At 40.6% G+C, this 18,167-nt stretch overlaps 1 protein-coding gene across 4 annotated transcripts in view; it reads right to left on the bottom strand.

The window, feature by feature from the left end:
• BTAF1 (B-TFIID TATA-box binding protein associated factor 1) overlaps positions 1-17,965 on the bottom strand; it is a 47,032-nt gene extending 29,067 nt beyond the window's left edge. For 2 of the 4 annotated variants that reach the window (XR_014618616.1, XM_084290304.1), the window contains exons 1-6: positions 17,703-17,965; positions 7,665-7,788; positions 6,550-6,664; positions 3,670-3,816; positions 1,225-1,430; positions 833-969 (exon numbers count right to left, since the gene is read on the bottom strand). Coding sequence is in view for 3 of the 4 variants with exons in the window: in XM_084290304.1 (XP_084146430.1) it covers positions 833-969; positions 1,225-1,430; positions 3,670-3,816; positions 6,550-6,664; positions 7,665-7,788; positions 17,703-17,716 (743 nt within the window). In the remaining variant the exon portion in view is untranslated. The remainder of the gene's footprint in view (positions 1-832; positions 970-1,224; positions 1,431-3,669; positions 3,817-6,549; positions 6,665-7,664; positions 7,789-17,702) is intronic. The other 2 variants (XM_084290306.1, XM_084290305.1) reach the window with 2 other exon arrangements.
• Between the last annotated feature and the right edge of the window lie 202 nt (positions 17,966-18,167).

Here is an 18,167-nt window from a genome sequence, read left to right on the forward strand (position 1 = left end):
ATGAATTATTCTCAAGACATATTTACTATTAGGGACAAAACATAAGTTTTTAACTATACCATTGCATTATTCCAAGACTCCTCTACAGCCAGGTTCTTAATAGAGTCAACGGAGAATGAGTACAACAGTTGTGTTCTACCATCAACACAATTACCACATAAAATATGAAGAGGCTGTCCTGGTTTCAGTTAGAACAGAGTTAATTTTCTTCCTAGTAGCTGGTAGAATGCTATGTTTTGGCTTAGGATGAGAAGAGTGCTGATAACACCCCAATGTTTTAATTGTTGCAGAGCAGTGCTTATACTGAGCCAAGGACATCTCAGCTTCTTGCTCTGTCCTGCCAACGGGCAGGCTGGGGGTGCAGCAAGAGCTGGGAGGGGACAGACCCAGGACAGGTGACCCAAACTAGCCAAAGGGGTATTCCATACCATCTGACATCATGCTAAACAATATATAGGGGTGGCTAGCCGAGGGAGGGGGGCCAGACTGCTCAGGGTTAGGCTGGGCATCAGTCAGCGGGTGGTGAGCAATTGCATTGTGCATCACTTGTTTGTGCACATTATTATTAGTACTATTATTATTATTATTATTGTTATTATTATTTTCCTGTCTTATTAAACTGTCTTTATCTCAACTCACGGGCTTCGCTTTTCATTTCTCTCCCCCGTCCCAGAGAGGGAGGGGGGAGGGTGAGCGAACGGCTGTGTGGTGTTTAGCTGCCGGCCGGGTTAAACCACGACAGAGGCAAAGACTGTAGGAAGTTTGTCAACAGATAAATCAAATTACAATTCAAGCTTGGCTGAAAAAAGAGCAAAACAGTTCAATATTATACCTCTTCTCATTAGCTTCCACTGCATCTCTGGATCTTTGCTTTGCAAACAGCTTAGCCATTCTTTTGGCTTTATTCTTTTGTCTACTGCTCATACCAGCTCGAAATTCTGAGTCAATTAACTCAGCAGCCTGAAGAGTCTGAAAGAGAAGTCATTCATTGTCAGCAATTCTTATAACAAAGGTCCTGAAAAATCCCCAAACCCACATTGTGTTCAACCTCCCCAGCTCTCCATTATTCGAAACTCAGAGCAGCAGTTTCACATCAAATAGTACTAATGTGGAACTATGATGCTTAAGAGTTCAGGAAGCCAAAGCATACCATGTTAGATGTTGATTATCATAATTAAAAATATAGAAGTTATAACTGCATAAGCTGAAATAAAGTAAACCCACTGTATTATTCCTTGCAGTCAAACAGCCCGAGGTTTTACCTACAGGTTGTTTGTTTACTAGTGAAACTGAAGAAGGAGAATAGTCCAGATCTTCATCATTGAACAAATCTTCTGTATTCATCCCAATTGCAGCACCCATATCTAAGCCAAGCTTCTTCTGTAACAGTTTCCTCTGCCGCGCTATCCGCTCTTTAGGATCAATTTCACCTTTAAAAAGTTTTTTAAAAAGGCAGATGTGTCAGATTTCCATACAGATCTATTAGTGAAGTCTTGCACAATGAAATAACACCAGAAGTCACAGAATTAAATTCTATTTAGATAATACATAAATAAAATCTTTCAAACCCAATCATAGATCCTAGGAAGACCTTTTTGTTGTGGAAAATACAGAATTACCTTAAAGTATATTTTTAAAACAGAAAGTAGCTGCCATGAAATTAATTAAATTACACTTGGTCTACAGAAGAAAAAAAAAAAAAAAAAAATCAAGTTTTACTTTTTTTTTTTTTTTTTTTTAAAGGAAAGTGCACTTTGAAAGGAGAGAACTAGCATTTAAATTAATCCAGCAACTGATTCAAGAACTAGTGCTTTGTTAAACACAACTTGCATCCATGTGGGTTCTGATAAGGTTTAAGGTTGATTTTTTAATTATTATTATTTTTTATTTTAACTTTTTATTCTCCAAACATTTGTCTTCTGTTGGGAAACAGAGATCTATGAAATAAGAACCACCAATAAAATCCCTCAAATAACATTCAATTTTCTGCATTAAGTTAAGCTGAATCAGAACCTGTTTTCTAAAGAAACATTCTTCCTTGCCACACACGCAGGACTAAAGTGTCTCCTCTCCTTCTGCCCAAACTACCAATTGCAAGGCAGACTGATGTGTAAGGATGATTTTCCTAGAGTGCTGTATTCTGTTAATAAACTAATCCTCAAGCTTCATGTGCCAAGTGAGGCTCATTTAGAAAGTTAAAAGAAACTACCTCAAGAATGTTCTGTAAACAGATACTTGAATTACTTAACACCTAGAATTTGTGGGGTATTCACATTTATATTAAAAATAACAGATGAATTCAGTGCCTGTCTAAAATAAACCTGCCAAGTAAGTTTGCTACACGCAAACCAAAACTTGTTTCTGAACAGGTAGGGTTTCATTAGAAGAAATGAAATTTGTAGAAGACCTTATTAACCTAGCATAAAAGATGACAAACAACAAAATACTAGTGAAGCTTAAAAAACAAACAAACAAAAAAAAAACAACAGAATATGCCGTAAGCATCAGGAGCCATGGGTTCTGTTCCTCCCTGATCTTCTCTGTACACTGCACAGGGAATAAGTGAATCAGGGCTATGCAGCCAGAGTGGATTCTTATCTATAGCACCATTTCCTTTGGTGAAGGAACTGAAAGATGGACTGGAAGCAGAGCAGAGAAGTACATATATATATATATATATATATATATGTATGTATGTATCTTATAGATAAAAATAATTCTATGTCACTTTGCAGATGTAAACCAACTCAGCTAAAAAGTTGCAGAAAGATATCAAGCAAGTCACTTGAAACAAAAGGTATCATCACACGGGTGCTATATGAATATTCTACATTGCTTACAGGAGACCAAAATTACGAGTACACTGATTAAAAAGCAGCAACAAGATCTCTAAGAGAAATGGTAAGTTAACTGATACTAGGTAACTCTGGCTTAATGTCCCATGCTCATTGCAGAAAAAGATTATTCTGCCCCTTTTCCACTGGAAGACCATAAACACTGATGTCTGTATAGCATTCGAATGCCCCAACAATATACTCTATAGGAAGGCCTGCATTATGCTATGAATGCAGACAGTGGCCACTGGATGGAAGAAAAAGCAGTAACTATTTCCTTCTGTACAACAATTGAGCAGACCTCCTCTAAGGACTTGGAAATTAATAGCTCTGAAATATCTTAACATGCACTGAAGGTTTTAAATATTTGACCTTCTGACCTCGACAGTTTTATTCCAGTATTTTTCATGCACTCTCTATATTTGAAACCTTGGTGCTTTTCAATAAGACACATCCTACTAGCTACATTGGAAACACTGTTATAATAAAGATCCAAGTGGTCATAGTTCCTGCATGTCAAAAAAAGGAAAAAGATTCTCCAGAAACTCTACAGAAGCCTTTAACACCAGTTTTCCTGTCCCACTCCTTCAGGTATCCACTCTCCTCCCAACATGCACAATAATTCCAAAGAAAGAAAATACAAACAACCCCCCCCCACAAACACCCTCTAATTCAAGAAAGGTAATACAAACCCGTTCCGTTGGAGCAATATTTTCTTCCTTTTATTTCCCTAGCATCCTGAGAAACCACGGATAACTAGACTTTTAATAGAGACACCAAATACTTCTCCAAACCAGTAAGTTCTCTAGTTTACAAGTAAAATATAAAGATATACCTGATTTATCATCCTGGACTTCAAATTCTGCACCAGCAGATCCAAGAAGAGATGCACCATGTTTTAACAATCGACCTATATCAAATCTATCAAAGCGCAACCGATCTGTTGAAGGTGAATCTTCCATAGGACTTTCCGATCCTGGATCTAAACAAACATTGAAAATAATATTAAGGAAAACATGATGAAAATGTTCAAAGTTTTGGCAGAAGTAGGATAAGAGTTATGTAGAGGAAGAAATATTTTCACTCCCCCAAAGAATCACCAGGCACACAATATTTTGTGCTCAGGTGGCCAAGAAGGCCAACGGCATCCTGGCTTGTATCAGGAACAGCGTGACCAGCAGGGCTAGGGAGGTGATCGTCCCCCTGTACTCAGCTCTGGTGAGGCCGCACCTCGAGTACTGTGTTCAGTTTTGGGCCCCTCGCTACAAGAAGGACATCGAGGTGCTTGAGCGGGTGCAGAGAAGGGCGACGAAGCTGGTGAGGGGCCTGGAGAACAAGTCCTACGAGGAGCGGCTGAGGGAGCTGGGCTTGTTCAGCCTGGAGAAGAGGAGGCTCAGGGGTGACCTTATCGCTCTCTATAGGTACCTCAAGGGAGGCTGTAGCGAGGTGGGGGTTGGCCTGTTCTCCCACGTGCCTGGTGACAGGACGAGGGGGAATGGGCTTAAGTTGAGCCAGGGGAGTTTTAGGTTAGATGTTAGGAAGAACTTCTTCACTGAAAGGGTTGTGAGGCACTGGAACAGGCTGCCCAGGGAAGTGGTGGAGTCACCATCCCTGGAAGTCTTCAAAAGACGTTTAGATGTAGAGCTTAGGGATATGGTTTAGTGGGGACTGCTAGCGTTAGGTCAGAGGTTGGACTCGATGATCTTGAGGTCTCTTCCAACCTAGAAATTCTGTGATTCTGTAAAATGTAAAGATTCCATTTCATAAAGAAAAAAACTTTTAATATTTTTCCCTTGATAAATTTAGCTTTTAAAAACTTGGGACACCGATGCACTGCTGGGTCTTCTCTGCACGCAGATGACCACCTTGCAGTTTGAGCTGCACATTGTTCACAAATAGTTCAAACGTTAAGTATCATGCCAACACTGCACCGCGTTTGACCAACAGCCAGGCACCCCGGATACAGGAGCCGGGGAGTAGTCCAGCTGCAGGTACAGTACAGTTCCACACTGATACAGAAGGGAGCTGTTCCTCACAAGGTGTCTTATTTCTTGGTTGTGAATTCACTTCCAAAGTATTCCCTCCCCTCTTGAAGATTAGTGTCTTGTGGCTCCTAGTCACGCACAGCTTAGTGTCCAAAAAAACTGCCCATGCCTACATAACCCAGTATGCTCACATCCTGAATTACATCTAGCACTATAAATACCATTGTTACCTACAAGAAATACAGCATTTAGTTTACTGGTTCACCCCACACTTATTTATGAAAGTTTGTTCATTTACAGTAGAATGAGTCCAACTGTATACAGATCACTGTACAAAATGAGCAATGCCTACATTTCTTCAGACCTGAAGAAGTTAACGTTTCATTATACGTATACATGGTAGAGTCTATAAATAAAACTACTGAGTACACAGATAAATATGGTTTGCTGGGAAAGACTCAGCATAACTCCTGAAAAAAGCCCTCTCATCAACATCAGTAAAGAGCTTCGTCAAGTGGATAGAGGGGATCTACTGGACATAACAGCCATACAAAGCTTTTGGCAAGGTTTCATACTAAAAATCGAAGGAAGCAATTTACTACAGAGTTGGGGAAAACATCCTTATGCAGATTGAAAGCTGATTAAAGCTGGTTAAAAACAGATAAAAGCCATGAGTTCCTTCAGAGATTAATGTTGGAACAAGTTCTATTTGTCTTTAGCAACGGAAGGGAGATTTCACTGCGCACTCTTCTCTCAGCATGTATGTGACACTAAGCTCTTTCTTTCCAGTAACCCAGTGTTACCCTAGCACTAAGAAATCCAGGAAGGACTCTCAGAGCAGTGATGGGCAACAAGATGGCAGTTAGAGTACAACATTAAGAACCTAAGCCATGATTAAACAACACTGAATTCAGAACTGGGAGTAAACAGTCAAAGATTTTGGAGGCACTACAGTCAGTTTCTGTATTCACCAGCTTACTGGGCAGTTACAGAACAGCCATCTAAGTACTGGCTATCATCAGGAAGAACGCTGAAAACATGATGAAGCACAGCATTTTGCCACTTACTATAAATATCAGTACTCTAGGGATGCATATGCAGTTTTGTGCATCTCAAGGAGGACACAAGAATAAGAAAAGCACTGAGAAGGACAAATAAAGTTATCCAAAAGACAGAGCAGCTGTCTTGTGAGGAAAGACTGAAGAGGTTGCGACTCTTCAAGCTGAAGAGGAGAAACCTGTTGGAGGGGTGCAAATATGATGAAGGTTTACAAAAATCGTGCAACAGCTGCACATGCAAAGTGAGCATAAACAGAACAGACTGCCTGCAAGCCACCATTTCCCCTCTCTCAAAAAGGTGCTTTAAGCAAGGGAACAGAAAAGAAGGGAGTGTGTAGAAATATCATGACAAACTTGTCTGGTTAGAAGTTTTGCTGTTTCACTAGTTATTATTCATCTTAATTATACACAGTAAAGCATTCTGAGTGTACAGAGCTGAAGCACAGGAATCTTAGAAGAAGCAAAGGTCAGGTACCGTGTTGTAACTGAATATGAATATCTCAAGCCAAAGAGGTTTACTACAGTCCATGCATATAAAAAAAGGGCAGGCTCATTTTAAACAGAATGGCACAGCTGTCTCAAGAAGTCTCGTATCATAGACAGTTTGCATCTGATATATAAGCTCTACATAATAAGCTACAATAAGCTCTACATAATTCATTTAAGAAGCACCTTGTTTTGATCTTGGAGCAGGATTCCACTCGGGCACATTTTTCACTATTGCTTCAACAGCCTGGCCAGCTGCAATACGGGTATCCCAATTTGTACTTCTTAAATACACTAACACCTTTAAAGAAAGATTAACAAATAAAATCAAGATTTGTTTAAAATACACTTTTAGAACATCCATCAGTTAAGTTCTATATAACACACTTTTACTGCTATGGATCAAGACAAGATTCAAAATAACAAAAGCAAAGGCCAAGAAAACAAAACTCTCTGTATCATTCACACTTGCCGTAGCCAGACATTAATATTAACTTGTAAGTTATATTTAGTTCCATCAGCCAATCTCACCATTGCTTTATAAGATGTAGACTATTTCCTCCACGTACCAGACACAGTTTGAAACTTCTTTAACTTTCAAAAAGGAAGTGTTTAAAAATAGAGATTAAAATTTTATCCAAGAAGAGGGCCAACTTGGGTCACTTGCAGCTACATATGCTCATCTAATTTACCACTGTGCCTCAAATCTGGAAAAAACATTTATTGTGCTGAAAGTGGTTTGATATTCATGATTCCTTGGCCACTCTGTTGATACCATCAATTGTGGTGAGAGCACCTGTTCATTAAGAGCAGAACTGAGTTCACTCAGCCATCTCCAGCTGTCAGATACAAAACTATTTTTGGTGTTTTTACTGGACTTGGACAGGTTGCAGTCTCAAACTAATGCAAACCTGTTTATATTTTCCAGCCTTTTTAAAGACATGCAGCTTTCTGTATTTTTAATTCTGTATCACACAAGTAACAATCTTTATAGGCAGGGGCAGAATCTTAAAACGTAGTAGAGATTCTCTTCATAGCAGAAAATCTGTAAGTACAGCAAACACTGAATACCTATACTGAACACAAAGTCAAACTTGACCTATGTAACCATCTCAGGGGCTAACAAAACATCATGCTTAAGAACCAGTCTCCTTTTTCTTCAGTCTCCTTTTTTCAGGGAGCTCCATAAGAATACTATTTTTTTGCTGCTTCTACCCACAGAAACCACGCCCCAGAAAACTTGTTCTGTTCTCACCATTAACGCGCTGATAGCAAGCTCAGAAAAACCCCAAGATGCTTACTTTAGATAAGAGATTGTTCAGTTCATGAGGATGCAGCTTCACTACTTCCCCAAGTTGCTGTGCAGCTGCTTTTCTTGTTACTGGTGTTGTACCGGTGTCCAGTAAAATAAAGAGACGATCAAGCCTAAATGATTGACAAAAAAACGGAAAAGTTAAGCTGTTCATAGTTTAGCTGGCCATTTCTATTTATATTCCCCCAGATTTTCCAGTTTATCTAATGCAAATAGAAGAAATGTTTGCCTGCAGATTGTCAACTGACAGGCTGGCAAACCTATTTTCCTAATAGTAAGCGGACTTGTTCTAAAAGCACATGCAATCTGGTAAGCAGAAAAAATAATTCTAGTTCTAAAAATTATGCAAGTTCCAAGAGGAAAATGAAATAGGTTCTTTCCTTCTTCTGAGAAGATTTTCAATCTTGAAAAACAAGTATTGTTAGGTTGTAAATGATCTTCAACAAATTCTATCAGATAAAGAAAGCAAAGGGCTCCATTATTCATACTGTGAGTTATTTATTTTGAAGACCTGATCTGTAGTGTCAAACTCTGCTTTTCCAGGATACCAGAATTTTTTACTTTTCACTTATTTTCCCTCAACTACCTGAAATACACAAGACCAAACCAGTTGTTGTATTTACAGCTTCAAAATATTCTGATGTTTCTGGCCCTCCCATGAAACACAGGAATTTAAGCAGCAGATCTGTTTTCACAGTAACCTCACATTAGTGAAAAAGACTCCAAACATCTATCTTCACAATGGTTAATATTTTTTGTTTAGAGTTATAGTATGAGAAAACTGCCACAAAAAAAAAAAAAAAGGCACTTGAAATATAATATAGTTAGTCTATCTAGACAATCAGATCAATGAAGAAAGTGACAAGTGTTCATTGCTCCCTCCACTGTACGCGGGAAAGTCAGAGTTCTCTTCACAGGGTGCCCAGTTTGTCCACGAGGTATCGGGCAGTATGTGCTCACTGCTGAATGCAAGTCTAGATTCTGCATAGTGCAATCAGAATCATCCCTTCTAAGCCTTAAAGCTAATCATAAAAATACAGTTCCAAATATCACAACCATACCAAACTGCAATTTACAAAGCAGTGAAGCTCACCTAGATCAGCCTCACAAAATAAGGATCCGGGCAACCTGACAACCCCATTTCCTTGAACACATACCCAGGGTTTCAGCAAATACAGGGAAAGGATGAGTATCTGGCACACTAGGCTGTTGCTACTAATTACATTTACACAGAACTGCCTTTAACATCACTTCCAATACTTAAAAACCCCTCTGTACCATCACTGCATATTGTATTTTCTTTCATACACTTAACCTGCACTTATTCCTGAGAATTTTTATAATTTGATGCACAGAAGAGCCATGCTACAGAATGAGGGCAAAAACATCACAGAAATGCAAGTTTCAAACCAGAGATACTAAGTAGATATCCATTAAATAAAAAAGTATTTTCTAACTGAAAGTATTTCAAAACATTTTAGTATTTTAAGCACACTTCTGCTATTTGCCAGCTTTGACATTATTGTCTTCCTACTACTATAATAGGTGAGCCCATTTCAATTTCTGTAGATAAAACTGAATTTCCAATTGCTATGATTTACTAGTTAGTGAGTTGTTTTAATGTTACATAAAAGAAAAATCCAAACATTTCTAAACTAGATGTTTTGTGCAAGTAGACAGTCAAAGAGGAAAAAGAAAAGCTTTGGAGATCTAAGTCTTCTGAATCACTAGTCAAAAATAACGACACGCCCTCAGGAACTTAGCTATTTACCCGTATTTTTTCTTTAACACGTTTGACAGCAATAACACAACCTGACTTGAAACACTCCGTATTATTCACTGCAAAGTACACTGCCTTGCACAGGAACCACAGCTTGCTTGCTCTCTCATTCTTAAACTCACCCAGTTTGGTCTTTGTCTCTCCATGAAACTTTGGTGTTCCATACTCAAGCAGTTTGCCGGTTAGTGCCACCCACTCCTTTAACTATCAAAGTATCTTTTTTTCAATTGCCAAGTGCAAGCAGAATGTGCAAGTTAGACCACTTCCTCCGCTAAAACTCTTCATGTGACAAAACAGGAGGAAACTGCTCTGACAGCCTACCCCCAGAAAGACCCAAGTTTAATTCCAATCTCAGTTACAAAACTAGACATTCACTCCTAAACCCCATAAATTTTGTGGCAGTATAACCTGTTTGTTTTTAACAGCAGTAGGCTTGGTTGTAATCTGTGATCTTAAAATTTAATATGCTTAATTCACACACAAATGCAGAGTAAAACAACAAAACATCTTTCTACTGTTTTACAGCCCTATAGATAGATTTCAATTCCAGCAAAATAAAATAGATTTGGTAAATACAGCTAATGATGTCTAACTCCTAGTGATGCCAGTCATTATTCCTTGCCCTCCCCCAAGTTTCCCTGACATGCAATTCCCAACCAGTTAGTATTTGGGGGTTATTAAGGTTCTTAAGTTAATTACACTTTGGTGCTGCTGCAGCAGAATGCAGCACAGCCTGCACTCTCCTGCTCTAGCTGAAGGGGTACCATTGGCAAAGTTCACACTGATCAGTAGCTCTAATTTTTTTAATTAAAATCTGCATTCTTTGTTTCATTAAGAATGAAAAAATAAAAATAAAAGCTTCTAAATGAATTAATTCTGAGAACCTGCGGACAAGCTTTTCATTCTCAGAGCAAACTATGTCTCTAAACTTGTTTTTACATTCAAGAGGAACTTCAAGAGCTCTATAATGAAACGTGGTTCCGCCTCTCACCCCAAACAGTGCTACAAGTGTAGCACAGCATGGCTTACACCTGTCACAAATGTAATTAAGTCAGAATCAATATAGTAGAGTGAAATACTCTATAATGCAGATGCAAGTTTTAATTTAAAAGAGTTCAACCCAGGCTGTATGGAAGTAGCTCTAAGCATATGGAAGTTGCAAGCTGACAACTACATCTCATCAACAGGACAGCAATCATACGTGAACTCATGCTACATAAGATCACTACAAAGCATTAATTTTTCCACGAGTTAGATACTTTTCTCCTCTCATTTGAGAAATGTGAGATTTTCCAATCAGTGCTTTCAGTATCAGCAAGACAACTTGGAACAGCAATTCAATGTCATTACAAGCAGTATTACGTTCACATTAAGTATTTTTTTCTTTTAAGAAATACCACGAGCTTTTACACTGATACAGAGTTCATTATAAATATTTCTGACACAAAGACCTCGATTCAGGTGCTTACAAGCAGGCATCTAGTAGCAGTTGAGACACTTCAAGATGAGTCACGCACACAGGGCAGCAGACATGGCTTGGGATATAGAAGACCCTTGTCATTCTCAAGTGGCAAGGATCCTTTACACCATCTAAGCTGGCACCAGACACCCAGATTGAGCAAGAGAATCCTCCCCAGACAAACACTCCAACTCATCAAAACCAGAACATTTCATTATAGTGCACTAGTTTTGATAAGACTAAAGGTCTTTGGTCTTAGACTAAAGGTCTGACTTCCAGGATGGGAACTGCCTGAGAGAAATACTCAATAAGCAGTAGGTCTGTGATCAACTGAACAGCCATCCCAAATTGTACCCGATTCTTTGCTCTTGACTGCCACCACTCAAATGGCTTATTGAATCAAAAAAAAAACCAAACCAAAACAAAACAAACAAAAAAAAAAACATACAAAAATCAGCTCTTCGAAGAAGACTGTAGGCAAGAAAAACAGTAAACAATCTAGTTTTCATTGCTGTTCACGAGAACTGCAAGGTTGGCTGGGATTAGAGAGATTTCCCCTTTATCAACACTGTCACGCAGAATGATTATACAGGCAGGCTCAGTTCAGTTAACTACACAGGGGGTTGTGAACAGAAGTACACTGAAACTTTATTACTGACCCCGATCAGTAAACATGACAACCATTTTGCTCTTCCAATGTTATTACTGCAGCAAAGACTACAAACAAAAAATGGCAATGGACAAACACAAGACCAAGTACTTTCAGAAGAACCACCACACCAACTCAGAGGCACCCTCCGGGTAATACAATCAGTCCATGTTCTCATCGCTGCTTTCTGAAGAGTTTTGCATATTCTGCATTAACCTAAGTTACACATAACTGCACCCAGGCACAGCAGGCACATGGTGCAAACCACTGCCCTGTGCTATTCCATGTTAATTTTCAGTTCTTTGCTGCCTGAAGGTACATCTCCAAATACAGGGGTGCGCTCCACTTGAATGGACACTTGGCCTAATATTTAAAGTGAGCCTTATGGCACTGCTCTGGGAGTTGGCCAACATGGATTTGAAAGCCCATCAGCTACAGAGGTATTAAAAAGCTAATAGTGGGACAGTTAATTATGAGGTCAAGATACAGACATTATTAACATTATCTCAAAAATATTTCCAAAAGACGCCGTGCACAGCTAAATTGTATAAGGGTTCTGATCACCACAGTGTAAGCAGTCTGACTGAATACAGTCCTCACAGTACCTCAGATGGGAAGACTTCTCATTTGTTGACCTCAAATGAGTTTAGGCTTGAAACAAACAGTGAACTGATAACTGCTGCCAATGAAGTGATTGCTTAGGGCTCCACATCTGTGTCTGGGCCTGTATGCCAGGGCACAGTCACTGACAGTACAGCCACGGGCACAGAACAGCTCGTGTCTATCCCAGCAGCCCTCCAACCCATTAAAGTTGTGTGACCATACAAAAACCCTCATGGGGTGATCCGTGCAGCGCTCTAACTTTTTGCTCTTTGCAAGACTGCAAGTTGGCATCCATCAGAAGGAAAGGGAACACTCTTACACTATAAATCGCATTTCACGAGCCAGAAATTTCTTAGCACAGAAATAGCCCAGAAACCTAGAATATTTCACCAAACTAAAATGTAGATTTGACAGGGGTTGACACTCACTGCAAACTTCAGCCTAAGTATTAATGTAGGTGCCTTAATTTTTCTTGTTGACCTAATAAACCTTTGTTTAGTTTTTCACTATTCAGTCCCAGCTTGGCCAGTTTTTTTGGCACAGTTCAAAAACTTAACCCCTTGTTAAAGCATATATAAAATGTTAAATAATCAAGAAAAGCTTTCCATTATACAGTCAGCAAGCAAGAGAAAATCATCAGATTTCAGAACAAAAATTGGGAGGATATACATCAAGAATGAGTTGAAAGGTGAGAGACTGTGGAGTAAATGGTTTTTGAGGTGGGATTGTGGAGAACAGAAATCCTCAATTCCTACAGAGCAGTGAAAGGAACAGCTCAAATGAAATGAGGGCTCCATCATCACTGGTGACAGTATTATATACTGCACACACAGGCCAACCAAATGCTAAAATTAGTACTACTCCTTAAGGAATGCATATTTCATATCTTATATGAGCTGCACTATTAGGTTATACAAGCTTTATTTCACACAATGGTTGAGGTGGGAAGGGACCTCCGGAGATCTCCTGGTCCAAGCCAGAACACCCTGAGTAGCTTGCACAGGACAGCATCCAGGCGGGCTTTGAGCATCTCCAGAGAAGGAGACGTTACAGCCTCTGGGGGCAGCCTGTTCCACTGCTCTGTCACCTGCACAGTAAAGAAGTCTTTTCCCACATTTGTTAACTACTATATACATATCTACCTAAATGCAATACATATGACCACTTCCATTACAAAAACAGTGGGAAAATAGCACTGGAAATTAGACAGGCACATAAGGATGCACTAATACAACACAACAAGTGCATTGCCAAGTGATAGACAGAACACCTTGGCAAGCACTCCAGTTTTGGCTGCTGGGACGGGCTAGAGTCCTTATCAGTGTGCAATCCTTAGTTTCGACTTTCACGTCAGTCTGTTAGGTGTCTGAGAAATTTTACAGCTCTATCTCATTTGAGCAGCAGCGCACATGCTACTGCTGCTCCCCCCTCACTAGGGCTGCACGGACACTGCCTCCCTCCCACATGTTGCAGCCAGGAAGGCAGCTCCCCTGTCAGGGTCTTTCTGTCAGCCTCCATCAATGGGAGAAGAGTTTCCCTATTTCCCCCAGGCTTTATAGCCAAACTCTGGCAATTGCATTGGTTAAGTGTATCTGCCTGGTGAGTAGCAGGGGAGTAGGTATGATGCAGACTACAAGAGCTTATGAAAGACAGAATGAGTAGTTATACTCCTCTAAGTAGGAGTGAAAGCTTGCTTCTTGGTCAGGCTAACTCTTGCTTTCCATGTATGAAGTAACAGCTTCCAAATGATCTAGAAGTTCTTTCTCTGGAAAAGTTTGTGGTAAGCCCAAAGGAACAGTTCTAAAAGGTGTATAGGGCCCATAACAAAAGTTCTTGATAATTTTGACATTTTCTAAGAACTTCGGCCCCCTAACAATGCAATATCAAACCTAAAATTTTAGATAAATAGCGATACCACCCAGTGCAGTCCTTTGTTACTGGGTAGTCACCACCCTATACTTCAAAAGCCAAGAGCAACATATGAGACCCACTTATTTTCTAGGGGCTTTACTAGCACAGCCTTCTGACATGAGTTTTTCTCTTTTAAATTGAAAACTCAGTTTCTGTTCTATACTCTTTCAGTTATATAGCAATCCAAGCAAATGAAGACAGTGAAAACTCTAGAAACAAGTATTAAAATCATATGGACCAAATGCAGAACAGCTTGCAACAGCAGCCAGCTGTTATGCTCCCCCATACTTGTTTAGGAATGTCTTGAAGTTATCCTGAAGGGGCTGTCTTTAAGAAAGTACAGGTAAACTTATTTCAGGGTAATCTTAGGGACATGCCTATTAAAACCAAACCATCTTACCAGCTTCATGCATTTTATCACTGTATTTTAAAATCTTTGTTCCCCCCCACACTGTGAAGGCCATCAAAAAACATGAGAAAGCCACTAGCTGCCTTGGTGTTAGAATGATGATGATACATGAGCTGCCTTTAAACACATCACAGAAATTGAGAAGATTTTTATATTGGATATCGAAAGGTACCATCAACACTTTATCATCTGCTGAAACTCAATCACTGAGTAATCTATGATTGTTGTTCTCTGTAAATTGGCAGTTACTTTTTCACCAAAAGTAACTCTAAAGGTTATTAGTAAGGCATTGTGTTTATTCATGTAAACTTCATAGGAATGATGGTGAAACAAAAACTTTTCAGTTCCTTTTTTTTTTCCTTCTCAGTTCCACTGTCAAGAATTTTAATTATTTTTATTAGTTATGCAAATATGATGCTACTTCACGTATACTTTTAGACCAGAAACAGGAGAGAATGCCTATGCAAATTAACTTGCATGTTCAGAAAAAGAACGTCAACCTTCCCACCCACCCGTACCTCCTTCTGGGGAGGCTGCTGTTTGGTAGGTTAGTAGTTTAGTCTTCTCAGCATGGAACTGATGTCTACAACATCTTTTGGTATGAGGTGTCCACTGCTCTTCTTTTAGGTGCATTTTCTAGCGTATTATCACAGAATTGCTACATAGGAGTGTATCTTTAGTCCATATAACAGCAGAATGAAACAAAACTAACAGTTTTATTTAATAGATTAAAGTGTCAGAATCCATTTTGTCAATGAATTACAAGTAAGTGATGCTTTAATTATTTTTAAGATGACCTTATTAACAGCAGAACTGCAAATTCACAATCTAGTTTTTCTGAGGTATTTCAAAGCCCTCTATTTGAGGGAATTTCTAAATTCCCTCTATTTGTCTGATCAGAGTGATCCAAACTAGTCTTAAAAAAGGTTTGCAATTCACTAAAGAGCAAAAACTAAACTTTACTGGGAGGAAAAACACTTGATAATTTGTTTTGAGAATGTAAAAAAAAAAAAAAACCACACACCCCATACACCTCCAAATGTATTTTTTTAATAAGGTTCCAATACAGACTTAACACTAGTGAAGGTTTGTGTGTGTCTTTTTGATATATATATTTTTTAATATCAAAGTTTGGTATACACTCAGTAAAGGTCCTTGAAGAAAGATTAATTTGAATCAACTTCTCCCTCACTCCCCCCATAGTTGTGTAGTTTGAATTACTCAGCAGTGAAAGACGTTGTTCCTTTAAATACATAAAAAGGTAACCATCTTAAAGGAAAAATTCCTATCTCTACATTTAAATGGAACTGGTAGAAAAACTGGAACAACCACACCTTCTACAGTAACATAGGTATGTGTTATACTACAAATAATTGTCCTGAACACTTGTAAGTCTGAAAAGAAAGGATCTTAGAAATTCAGTGCCCTGAAATAAAAGGTGAAGACAAGATTCCTTGAATATACCAAAAGCAATATTGACACTATAATATCAATGGTCAAGCTGTTCAAAGGTTCATGTGCCAAGAGTTGCTATGTAACTTCAAAGGGATATGGATGGGTTTTGCTCTATCCAAAAACACATCTGAGGCCAAATTTACACAATACCACACCTGCAAATTATAGAGAAACTTAGGAGTTCTCCAGGAAGAGCCAAGATGTTACAGCATTCCGAAGTATTAGTTCTTTTACATGATTTATGTGCGGAATTAAAACAATTCTATACCAACTCACAAGTATCACAGCACTTTTATTAAAGCTCAAATCGTTATGTTTTAAGACCAAATTATGATACAAGTTGAACTAGACATTGAAGCAATGCATCACATGACCTTATTAACACACCAACTTTTTGTGCTTCACAGCAAGACTTAAGAATGAACCTTAGCCAATACAGAAGTTTGTCTTCCTATCAGTTACCAGACCAAACAGGTGTTATCTAACTTCTTGCAGAGAGCACTAGTGCTTTTCACTAAAGCAGTGTAATTTTACAGGAATACGGGAACATTTTTAACTCGATTTGATGCTGATCTTTACAATAGACATGGCCTCAGCATACAAACTTTTCAGTTCTATCTTAACACTCCAGTTTAGCCCCATATCACTCATACCTCAGCACCATTATTTAAACAGACTGCCCCACATCTAATGAAATTAGTATATTATTCTATTTTACGCAACTGCTTACAGTATTAAAGTACAGAGTAGTCTTGTTACAGCAATCTCTTACCGCTTACCGGTCCTTATGGACAGCATTAGGAGCAGATCCCAACAAATAATGGGCTCATAAGAAGCATGAGTAGAGTAAGATAAAGGGATATTTTGAAGAATCTACTAAGCTCAAACTAATGTACCCCTACAAGAAGTCTTAAAAGGTGTACTGCTACTACACATTTTGATGTATAATGGACTTGAATTCTAAGGGTGCACACCTTTACTCTGCTACACAGAACTAAGCTTCACACACAGCTTCAGAAATTGATTTTTGTTATGATGTATCTGAAGAACAGAGGATCCACCAGCATGTGACTCGAGGCTAATCTATCACAAGGTTAACTTGGATTTGTGGTTTCTCTTCAACAATTCTGTATGGAAGCTTAACATGCCCATCTCACACACAAAATAAAGATGGCAGGAATTTGAGCTCAGTGTTTTTTAATAGAACAGCTCCATTAAGACCTACCTCTGTATCAGTGAATAACTTCAAACACTGGCACACCCCAGCGCACATGTGTGTAAGCAGATACTGCCCAACATCTTGAGGGCAGAGCAAGAGCAGACTAACCACTTTCTTCCACGGAAGCCTGTTTTATTCCTGTTACTTTACAGCTAGAGGGTCGGAAAGGCTAACCGGTTTCTCCCCGTTTTTTGCGGCTCGGTATCACTAATCCCACTGTTTTAGCCCGACGAAGCCAACAAAACCAAGGCGGCGCGTTCAAGAGGCCGCCCGGGGCGCCCCGTGCGGAGCCCCTGGGGGCTGAGGGAGGGAGGGAGAAGGACGGGGGCTCCCCTGAGGGCCGCGCCCAGGAGGGGAACCCAGGCCCAGGAGCCCGCTGCCACCCCCGGGCCCGGCGAGGCGGAGGAGCCGCAGCGAGGCCTGGCCGGGCTGCCGGGCCCAGCGGGGAAACGGGGCAGCGCTCCCCAACGTCCCCTCCCCGCCCCAGCCAGGCCGCACGGGGACCCGGAGCCTCCCGCCCGTCCCCCCCGGTCCCTACCGACCTGGAGACGGCCATGGCCGCCCGGCGCGGGGCCCGGCGGGCGCAGGGAGGAGGGCGCGGGGCCTAGCTCGGGCCTCTCGGGCGCCGCACCCGGCCTCGGCCCCGCCGGCGATCGGCGGCTGAGCGCGGCTGCGGGCGGCAGCGGTCAGGGTCTCGCTCCCCCCCGGGGCGGCGGCGGCGGCGCGGGCGGCAGCGGCGCGCGACCCTCGGAGCGCGGGTTAAAGGCTCTAGCCTCCCATCGCCGGGGCGAAGCCCAACGCCTGGTTTTATACGAGCAGCCATCTTGTATTTATTCCCTTCCTCCATGAGAGCCGCTTCCTGATTGGCAAGGCCGCCCCGCCGCAGCCAATGGGGAGGGCGCTTCTAAGAGCGGGGAGGGCGGGCGCAGGCGGCAGCCGGACTGAGCAGGAGCGGCCATGGCGCTGCCGAGCCGGCGGCGGGCGGGGGGGGCGCGCAGGCCTCCGGC

This window comes from Netta rufina, assembly GCF_964035555.1.
Source record: "Netta rufina genome assembly, chromosome: 7".
Taxonomy (NCBI): Eukaryota; Metazoa; Chordata; class Aves; order Anseriformes; family Anatidae; genus Netta; species Netta rufina.